This window comes from Eimeria necatrix, genomic scaffold (assembly GCF_000499385.1).
Source record: "Eimeria necatrix Houghton genomic scaffold, Enh_scaff127, whole genome shotgun sequence".
Taxonomy (NCBI): Eukaryota; Apicomplexa; class Conoidasida; order Eucoccidiorida; family Eimeriidae; genus Eimeria; species Eimeria necatrix.
Window position 1 is genome coordinate 65,001 of NW_013652032.1, and position 10,000 is coordinate 75,000.

The following is a 10,000-nucleotide window of genomic DNA, read 5'->3' on the forward strand; positions in this document are numbered from 1 at the left end:
AGCCTGCCGCAGCAGCAGCAGCAGCAGCAGCAGCAGCAGCAGCAGCAGCAGCAGCAGCAGCAGCAGGCGGGGGGCTGCTTGGCCCTCGTGCCCGCAGTGCTGGCAGCAAACCGCAAAACCCTCAAGTGCAAAACCCCCTCCTTTCCCCAAACCCTTTTGTCCCGCTGCTTCCTCGAGGTTTCCGCCTCTCTCAACGGCAAGAAACCCTAAACCCTAAACCCTAAACCCTAAACCCTGAACGCTAAACTCCAAACTGTTTCTCCCCGCCTGGCCGTGGCTAGCTAGCCGTAGTTAGCTGGCTCTCGTTAGCTGTCCATCTGGCTAGCTAGCTAGCTGGCTAGCTAGCTAGCTGGCTAGCAAGCTAGCCAAGCTAGCCAGCTAGCTAGCTAGCCACATAGCTAGCTAGCCAGCTAACAAGCTAGCCAGCTAGCTAGCTAGCCAGCTAGCTAGCTGGCCAGCTAGCTAGCTGGCCAGCTAGCTAGCTAGCCAGCTAACTAGCTCGTCACATAGCTAGCTAGCTAGAACCGCCTCTCTGTGTGCATTTGTTTGGCAGCTAGCTGAGAATGGGCCCGTGAGCCACTGCGTGTGCTGCTGCTGCTGCTGCTGCTGCTGCTGCGGACGCGCAGGCCAGCATTTTGCTGCTGCTGCTGCTGCAGTTTGTCTCCTGTCCCCCGAGGAATTCTCCGTGTCTCCCCCCATTGGCCCCGCGGGGCTGCCGCTGCTGCTGCAGCTGACCACTCCGCAGCTGCAGGGGCTTCCGCCGCAGCTGCTGCAGCAGCTAGAAGACCACCTTCTCTGCAGCAGCAGCAGCAGCAGCAGCAGCAGCAGCAGCAGCAGCAAAGGCTGCTGCTGCCTCGTGGTGCATCCAGATGGCTCCCGGGAGACGATCCCAGCAAGCTTTCGCGGAGGTCACATTGAGTTAGCGCTTTCCCCAGTAGTGCTAGAGGTACGTGCTGCTGCTGCTGCTGCTGCTGCTGCTGCTGCTGCTGCTGCTGCTGCTGCTGCTGCTGCTGCTGCCCTGAATAGAATGGAACTGGGTGCTGGGGCTTCTTCTGCAGGTTGAAGATGCAGCAACAGAGGACCAGCAGCAGAAGCAGCATCAGGAACCGCAGCAGCAGCAGCAACAACAGCAGAGCGATAGCCGCATGGTGGCTAAAAGCAGCAGCAGCAGCAGCAGCAGCAGCAGCAGCAGCAGAAGCAACAGCAGTGTGTATGTCGCATAGCCGCATGGTGGCTAAAAGCAGCAGCAGCAGCAGCAGCAGCAGCAGCAGCAGCAGAAGCAACAGCAGTGTGTATGCGCTGCAGCTCTACTTGTCTTTTAATGGCATAGAATTCAGCAGCACGCCGAAGCCCTTTGAGGTGTACAAGCAGCTGCAAGTAGACCAGTTGCTGCTGTTCACTCTTCCTGCTGGTGCTGCTGCTGCTGCTGCTGCTGCTGCTGCTCCCAGCGTCAGCAGCAAGCCAGAAGCTGCAGCAGAACCTGCAGAGGCAGCAGCAGAGTCTGTGCTGGCCCCGCTAGCAGCCTTTGAAACAACAGAAGCAGCGCAGCAAGCAGCAGCAGCAGCAGCAGCAGCGGAACCAGCGGCTGCCGCAGCAGCAGCAGCAGCAGCAGCTGCTGCTGCAGCTGCTGCTACTGCTGCTGCTGCTGGTGAGCTGCAGCTCGTAGATGAAGACTCTCTGCTCGGCAGCAACACATTTGCTGCTGTGCTGCTGGAGTGTGCGGTGTCTATACACTCCCCTTGCTTCCGACTGACGGTGCTGCCAGAAGCTCCTGCTGCTGCTGCTGCTGCAGAAGCAGAAGAAGCAGCGCCGCTGCAGCTAGTTGTTGCTGCTGCGTTCAACAGCTCCGCGCAGCAGCGGCTTGTTGCGCTCTTTGAGAGCAGCAGCAGCAGCAGCAGCAGCAGCAGCGGGAGGCCCGGCAGCAGGCGCGGGGCCTCAAGAGACAAAGCAGCAAAAGCTGCAGCAAGAAAGTCTCCTGCTGCAGTGCCTTTGGGGGGCACTCCCAAAGCTGCTGCCGCTGCTGGCAGCAGCAGCAGCAAGGGCGCAGCAGGGGACAAGCAGCAGAAGCAGCAGCAAAAAGCTGCCAAGGGACACCAGCAGCAGCAGGCGCAGCAGCAGCAGCAGCAGCAGCAGCAGCAGGAGCAAAAGGCCGAAGCCCCTGAGGAGAACCTCCAGAAGGTCATTGTGGTGAGACAGCAAACAGCAGCTAGCTAGCTGAGCTAGCTGCTGGTGCCCCTGGCTAGCTAGCTGAAGGCTGCGAACTAGCTGCAGCTAGCTAGCCATTGCTAGCTAGCTGCTGCTAGCTTGTTATTGCTAGCTAGCTGCGACGAGCTAACTGCAGCTCGCTAGCTAGCTAGTAGCTAGCCCACTATAGCTAGCTATAGCTAGGGGCTAGCCGTGGCTAGCCAGCCGTGGCTAGCTAGCTGTGGCTAGCTGGCTGTGGCTAGCTAGCTGTGGCTAGCTAGTCCTTAGTACGCTAGCTGGCTTCACACCCTCGTGAGTTGCACCTGCCAGGCCTGCTTTAAGCGAAGCTCCTAATGCGCTGCTGCCTCTTTTGCTTCTGCTGCTGCTGCTGCTGCTGCTGCTGCTGCTGCTGCTGCTGCTGCTGCTGCAGTGCGAGCTGCCCGTGCTGAAGGGCAGCAGCGAAGGGTCTTGCCTCTGCAGCTTAGAAGTTTCAATCGACGGGCTGCACTTCACTCCTGTGGGGGAGGGGAGGCTCCTTCGGCTCAAGAGTAAGCGCAGCAGCAGCAGCAGCAGCAGCAGCAGCAGCAGCAGCAGCAGCAGCAGCAGCAGGTCAGAAAGCTCGCAATGTTTGTTTGCAAGTGTGTTGCTGCTGCAGGAGAAGCAGTTTGTGAGGAAGCTGCAGCAACTCAGCAATAATACTAAACCCCAACAGCAGGGGCCCCCCTCTGGGGCCCCACAAATGCTGCGGCTAGCTAGCTAGATAGCTAGCTGGCTAGCTAGCTCACCAACTAGCTAGCTAGCTCACCAGCTAGCTAGATAGCTTGCCAGCTAGCTAGCTAGCTGGTGTGTTTTCTAGCTAGCAGCTGCGGCAGCCCAGCGAAGCAGCAGCAACGGCTGCAGCAGGCTGCAGCAGCAGCAGCTCTAAAGGCTGCTGCTGCTGCTGCTGCTGCAGAAGGCAGCAGCAAACTGCCCCACCAAATCAGAAGCAAGGAGCAGCAAACAAAAATTTAAGCGCTGCAGCAGCAGCAGCTACTGCCACTGAGCAGCACTTTGCCACAGCTAGCCACAGCTAGCCATGTCTAGTCCTTTGCTGCTGCAGGAGCAGCAGCAAAGCCCCAAAATGCTGGAGCAGCAGCAGCAGCAGCAGCAGCAGCAGCGGCAGCACCGGTATTAGATGAGGCCGCACCGTAGGGCCAGTTTGAACCGCAGCAAGAGGCATTGCCTCATAAGGGTTTAGGGTTTAGGGTTTAGGGTTTAGGGTTTAGGGTCTGCTAGCTGTAGCGGGGCTACCTAGGCCTGGCTAGCTGTTCCCGCTGCAGCGGCTAGCTAAGGCCAAGGCAGCTCTGTGTCTGACTGGCTAGCTAGTAGCTAGCTAGCTGTGAAGCTAGCTAGCTGGCTAGCAGGCTAGCTGTGTAGCTGGCTGTCTGGCTAGCTCGCTGTCTAGCTAGCTGCCTGGCTAGCTAGCCGGCTGCCTGGCTAGCTAGCCGGCTGTCTCGCTATCTAGCTGGCCCTCTGGCTAGCTAGCTGTCTGACTGGGTAGCTAGTTGGCTAGCTAGCTGCCTAGCTAGCTAGCTGGCTCGCTAGCTAGCCATCACCAGCTGTTCACCAGCCAGTCCAAACAGGCCGAATCAATAGTTAGCTAGCCCGCATATAGCCAGCTAGCCAGCAGGCTAGCTGGCTAGCTAGCTAGCCAGCTGGCTAGCCAGCTAGCTAGCCAGCTAGATATCCACCTAGCTTTTGATCTAGCTGGCCAGCTAGATACCCAGCTAGCTAGCCAGCTAGCTAGCCAGGTGGCTGCCCAGCTAGCTAACTAGCCTGCAAGCTATGCAACTAGCTACCCAGCCAGCTAGCTGGCCAGCCAGCAATGCAGCCAGCTAGCCAGCTGTCCACCCAGCTAACCAGCTAGCTAGCTAGCTAGCTAACTAGCTAGCTAGCTAGCTAGCCAGCTAGCCATACAGCTAGCCAGCTAGCCATACAGCTAGCCAGCTAGCCATGTCAAACGGCGTATCTGCCGCCGCCGAGGATGCGGGTGGGTTCGACTTGAAGGGCCATTCTGCGTCTTTCGATTGGAGCGAAAGGATTTGCTGCTGCTGCTGCTGCTGCTGCTGCGAGGTCCACATGCAACTTTGCTGCTGCTCTTTGAATCTTTTCGGGAGTCAGCAAATAGTTCGGGTTGCTGCGCACGCCCTTGGGCGGAGGCATGTGCTGCAGCGGCTTGCTGCTGCTGCTGCTGCTGCCGCACGGCCCCAGCAGCTCCTGCATCACCTCCTGCGCTCACAGCCACAGCAGCAGCAGCAGCAGCAGCAGCAGCAGCAGCAGCAGCAGCAGCAGCAGCAGCAGCAGCAGGGGCGGCGAAAGGTGAAATTCAGCAGCAGGTGCGACGGCAGAGGCAACGGGAAGGGCCAAAGCAGTAACAGCAACAGCAACAGCAACAGCAACAGCAGCAGCAGCAACGGCAGCAGCAACAGCAGCAGCAGCAGCACCAGTGGCAGCAACAGCCGCTGCTGCTGCTGCTGCTGCTGCTACGCACATCTTGCAGCTTTCTGCAAGAAGTGATGAAGTCGATCTTCTGGCCATAAGCCTTCAAACGATTAAAGGGGACAGTTATGTCCTTGGGGTGCTTCTCCTTCCTAAGCAGCAGCAGCAGCAGCAGCAGCAGCAACAGCAGCAGGAAAAGCAGCAGCAGCAGCAACAGCAGCAGCGCGACCTTGCTTAGCTCCTTCACATGCCCACAGGCCGAACCGTTGCAGCAGTCCCATCGCGGCGACAGCAACTACAGCAGCAGCACCAACAGCAGCAGCAGCAGCAGCAGCAGCAACAGCAACAGCAGCAGCAGCAGCAGCAGCAGCAGCAGCAGCAGCAAGTGGCCCTGCCTGAACTTGCGGAGGCCCCCGAAGATAGAAGGGAGTTTGCCTGTGGCAGCCTCATAGAGCCTGACCGTTTCGGTCTCCAGAATGCCTGCAGCAGCACTGCAGCAGCAGCAGCAGCAGCTATACAGCTAGCTAGCTAGCTAGCTAGCTAGCTAGCTAGCTAGCCAAATAGCTACTCTATCTGGCTAGCTGACCAAATACCTATCCAGCCAGCCACGTATCGAGCTAGCCAAATAGGTATCCAGCGAGCGACCTAGCTAGCTAGCCAGCTAGCTAGCAAGCCAGCTAGCTAGCCAGCTAGCTAGCCAGCTAGCCAGCTAGCTAGCTAGCTAGCTGTGAGCAGCAGGGCAGCAGCGCACTCTGCAGCCGAGGGTCCTCGGGCTCTTGAGTCTTCTTTTGTGTTTCTTCAAATTCTTTTTCCTCATTTGACTCTTCAGCAGCTCCTTCAAATGCATTACCAATTTCAAAGTAATAAGACCAGGGTACAGGGGGGCCCCCCCGGGGGGCCCCCTTGGGGGCCCCATGGGGGGCCCCCCGGGGGGCCCCCCGAGGGTACTTTCCGTGTCTTCTAAGGGGCCCCCCAGGGGCTTCCCCCGGGGGGCCCTCAAAACCAGCGCTGCCGTCTTCCCACGCTCCTGCTGCTGCTGCTGCTGCTGCTGCTGCTGCTGCTGCTGCTGGCTTGCAGCTTGCGTGCTGCTGGGGGGGCCCCCCGGGGGGCCCCCTGGACCCTTTTAAATACTTTTTAGAATCTGCTGCGAATTCCTCAGCTTCGAGGTCCGCAGCGAAGACGGCCTTAGCAAACAAATAAACAAATAAATAAATAAATAAATACTAAATAAATAATAAATAAATAAATAAATAAATAGATAAATATATAAATAAATAAATAAAGAGATAAATAAATAAATAAATAAATCGAGAAACAAATTACAAAAAAGGAAATGATTTAAACTTAATGGGGGGCAGTAAATCTTCAAAAGTGTTTTACCATATTTTTCTTTTAATTAAAAATGAAAAATGAAAAATAATAAAATAATTAAAAATGAAAACGGCCGGTGTGAATAATTGTGTTAATCTTTTTATTCTTTTTTCATTTCTGTGCTTTTAAATGCTCGCCAGGCCCACTTTTATTTATTTATTTATTTATTTATTTATTTATTTATTTATTTATTTAAAAAAGAATTATAATTTAAAAGTAAAAAGAAAATCAATTTGCTTTTTGTTTGGTCAAGGTGGCAAAGCTGTACATACACCGCAGCTTTGCGCAGCTAGCATCTGCGGTGTACACGCAGCTAGCCCATTAAATGCCATTTGCATGGCTCATTTGGGCTCAATTTAATTAATTTAATTTAATTTATTCATTTTAATTTATTTATTTTTGTTTATTTTTATTTATTTAACTCAAATCGCTCCAAAAAGCTCCTCACGAGGCCCTTTTGCAGCAAATGGCGCAGCCGTTTGGACCTGCGGATACACCCCAAGCACCACTACATTTTTGCGTTTCTCATTTGTTATTTATTCATTTGTTTGTTCTTACTTTTATTTATTTTTATTTATTTTTATTTATTTTTATTTATTTTACTTATTTTTATTTATTTTTATTTATTTTTGTTCATTATTTGATTTTATTTGGCGTTTATCGGCTTCTAACCACCCGCACAGGCAGTGGAAATAAACAAAGCAATTAAAACTAGCCATTAATCAATTAATTAATTAATTAGCAACTAATTAATTGATTAATTAAGTAATTAATTTATTGATTAATTAATCGATTAATTAATTAATAATTAATTAATTAATTAATAATTAAGTAATTAATTATTAATTAATTAATTGATTGGTTAATTAATAAATAAACAATTAATTAATTAACAATTAATTAATTAATTATTAATCAATAAACAATTGGCTTGCCTCTGCCACCTTTCTCTCTCATGAGGCATCCAAAACTGCTTCCCAAAGAGTTCTTCAGTTTCTCTAAAGTCAACTCCAAAGTCCCAAAGTCCTTCTTGTTCTTCACGAGTAAGTGGGGCCCCCCCGCGGCAGTGGGGGCCCCCCCAGGAGGGGAACCGGGGGCCCCCAGGGGCCCCCCGGGGGCCCCCGGGGGGCCCCCCTGAGCGGCGTCGGGGCTCTCCGGGGGGCCCCCCGGGGGCCCCCAGGGGGCCCGCAGGGGCCCCCAGGGGGCCCCCGGGGCCCCAGGGGCCCCCGGGGCCCCCCACGTACTCGTCAAAAGGGAGGGCCTCGAAAGGCTGCAAAGCCCTGCAGAGGGTGTGGGGCCCAAAGGCTGCATCTCCTGGCAAAGTGTAATGACTTAAGGGTTTAGTTGGAGGTCTTTTTATTTTCGTTTTTTTCCTCAAGTACCCTTCTCCCCAGGGGGCCCCTGGGGGCCCCCCCTGCCGCCTCGGCTGCTGCAGCAAACAACACCCAAACCCTCCGAAAGTCCCCGCGAGTTCCAACCTTTGGGGGCCCCCAGGGGCCCCCTAAGGGGCCCCCAGGGGGCCCCCAAAGGGCCCCTAATCAACCCCTAAAGGGCCCCTAAAGGGCCCCTAAAGGGCCCCTAAAGGACCCCTAAAGGACCCCTAAAGGGCCCCTAAAGGGCCCCTAAAACAAGTGCCTTTGAAGGGCCCCCAGAGGGGCCCTCAGGAGGGGCCCCTGATGGGGCCCCCTGTGGGGCCCCCATCAGAGTGCTGCAGTACCCTACCGCTTTGGGGGCCCCCGGGGCCTTGGGGGGCCCCTCCGGCTGCTGGAAGGAGGGGGCCCCCCCCTGGGGGGCCCCCAAGTGGTCCCAGGGGTCGGGGGCCCTGGGTCTAAAGGCAGAAGGGGGTTTTTGTCTTTTTAAAAAAAGCCCCGGAGGGTACAAATAGGGTTTGTTGGGGGCCCTTGCATGCGTCACAACTCCAAAGAGTTTCTTATCTCTTTCTTCCATTTCCCTCAACAAACTCCAGGTCCCACAGTACCCTAGGGGGCCCCCAGGGGGCCCCTCGGGGCCCCCTTCGGGGGCCTCAGGGGGGCCCCCAAGGGGGCCCCCAAGGGGGCCCTTTGGGGGCCCCATTGAAAAGAATTGAGGCCAGAAAACCCCTAATTAGGTACTGGGGGCCCCCTGGGGCCTCAGGGGGCCTTCAGGGGATTTTCTGTAAAAAAAAAGAAAAGATTTCAATGACTTCCTTCGAAAGTTGGAGAAGGCCCTAAACCCTAAACCCTAAACCCTAAACCCCAAACCCTAAACCCTCGGGAGTTTAGCAAAGCCATGCGCCGGCGCCTGTCCAGTGGTCTAAACCGTAAACCCCAAACCCTATACCCTAAAGCCTAAACCCTAAACCCTAAACCCTAAACCCTAAACCCTAAACCCTAAAACCCAGGCCGACCTGGCACGGGGGCCCCTTGGGGCTGCTGGGCTTGGGGCCCCTCGAGGGTCCTTTGAGGGTTTGGGGAATTGGAGGAAACGCTGGGGTTTAGGGTTTAGGGTTTGGAGCAGCGCCGGCAAAACCCTAAACCCTAAATCCTAAACCCTAAGCCCTAAAATCCGGGCTGAAGGGCCACAAAACATTGAAATAAAATAATATTTTGAATTAAATTTGAAGATTAATTAAAAATGAATAAATTTGGCGAGAAAAAGAAGTCGAAAAACCAAAAGTCAGGTGTATATACACTCCAACTGCACGCCGGGCTGCGGCCTCCGAAGCTCCTTTTCGTCTTTTTGTTTCCTTCCGAAAAGTTTAATTAAAATACATTTCAATTTGTTTTTTAATTTTTAATTTTTATTTTTACTTTTGAGGCCTTAGGGTTTAGGGTTTAGGGTTTAGGGTTTTGACCACTGGACCGACCCCGGCGCGCGGCGATCTCTCTCGAGGGTTTAGGGTTTAGGGTTTTCTTCCCTAAACCCTAAACCCTCGAGAGCTCACTCGGGTTTAGGGTTTAGCATCTTCTTCCCCATTTTCGAATTTCTTTATATCGGAAAAAAGACAAGAAGAGGCAAATCCGCTCTTTTAGGGTTTAGGGTTTAGTGCCTGCAGGCGACACCGAGGGTTTAGGGTTTAGGTAATTTTGCCCTTTTGGGCCCTCTCTGCATTCTTTAGGCCTTTCCACTTGAAATATTTGCCTTAGGGTTTAGGGTTTAGGGTTTGCGGACTAGGGTTTAGGCCTCAGGGGCCCCCAGAGCCCCCAGAAACCCCAAGGGGCCCCAGTGGGGGCCCCTGGGGGCCCCTGGGGGCCCCTGGGGGCCCCAGTGGGGGCCCCTGGGGGCCCCCGGGGGCCCCAGTGGGGGCCCCTGGGGGCCCCTAGAGACCCTATTAGGGGCCTTATTGGGGGTCCCATTCTGAAGACAGAAATGACTAAAGGGGGCCCCTTCAAATGTCTCAAAAGGGCACTTAAAAGGTTTTGGGGGCCCCTAGGGGCCCCTAAGAGGCCCTCAGGGGCCCCTCAGAAGCAACTGTACCCTTTTTGTCCCCTTTGGGGCCCCCTTTTAGTTACAGGGGGCCCCCAGGGGCCCTTGGGGGCCCCCAGAAGTCCCTCAACTGTGGGGCCCCAGTACCCTGTGGGGCCCCCGGGAGGGGCCCCTAGTACCCTGTGGGGCCCCAGTACCCTCTGAGGACCCCAAAAGGGGCCCCCAGTACTCTGTGGGCCCCCCGTACCCTATGGGGCCCCCAGAGAGCCCCATAGGGGACCCCAGGGGGCCCCCTTACCCTGTGGGGCCCCCAGGGGGCCCCCTTACCCTGTGGGGCCCCCAGAGGGGCCCCCGTACCCTGTGAGGCCCCCAGGGGGGCCCCCCAGGGGTCCCCCGTACCCTGGAGGCCCCAAGAGGGCCCCCGGGGGGCCCCCAGGGGGGCCCCCAGGGGGGCCCCTGGGGGCCCCCCGGGGGGCCCCCGGGGGGCCCCCAGGGGGCCCCCAGGGGGCCCCCCGAAACTAATGCTGTTTGTTGATCTGCAGCAAATCGAAAGCCTCGATTT

The 10,000-nt window shown here is 55.4% G+C and overlaps 3 protein-coding genes across 3 annotated transcripts in view; 1 reads left to right on the plus strand and 2 right to left on the minus strand.

Moving 5' to 3' along the window:
• Positions 1–3,375, plus strand: part of ENH_00009400 (hypothetical protein, conserved) — a gene marked incomplete at both ends in the record, with an annotated part of 8,028 nt that extends 4,653 nt beyond the window's left edge. The window contains 4 exons of the mRNA XM_013578728.1: positions 1–125; positions 1,059–2,187; positions 2,615–2,732; positions 3,284–3,375. The exon at positions 1–125 is cut by the window's left edge and continues 77 nt beyond it. Coding sequence (XP_013434182.1) covers positions 1–125; positions 1,059–2,187; positions 2,615–2,732; positions 3,284–3,375 — 1,464 coding nt within the window. The remainder of the gene's footprint in view (positions 126–1,058; positions 2,188–2,614; positions 2,733–3,283) is intronic.
• An 804-nt stretch (positions 3,376–4,179) lies between these two features.
• On the minus strand, positions 4,180–7,344 carry ENH_00009410 (hypothetical protein, conserved; the record flags this gene model as incomplete). The annotated part of the gene is made up of 4 exons (XM_013578729.1): positions 4,180–4,452; positions 4,715–4,814; positions 6,482–6,518; positions 6,978–7,344. 4 exons carry the CDS (start codon positions 7,342–7,344, stop codon positions 4,180–4,182), a joined length of 777 nt encoding a protein of 258 aa, XP_013434183.1.
• Positions 7,345–9,956: 2,612 nt separating this feature from the next.
• Positions 9,957–10,000, minus strand: part of ENH_00009420 (hypothetical protein) — a gene marked incomplete at both ends in the record, with an annotated part of 2,127 nt that continues 2,083 nt past the window's right edge. The window contains one exon of the mRNA XM_013578730.1: positions 9,957–10,000. This exon is cut by the window's right edge and continues 79 nt beyond it. Coding sequence (XP_013434184.1) covers positions 9,957–10,000 — 44 coding nt within the window.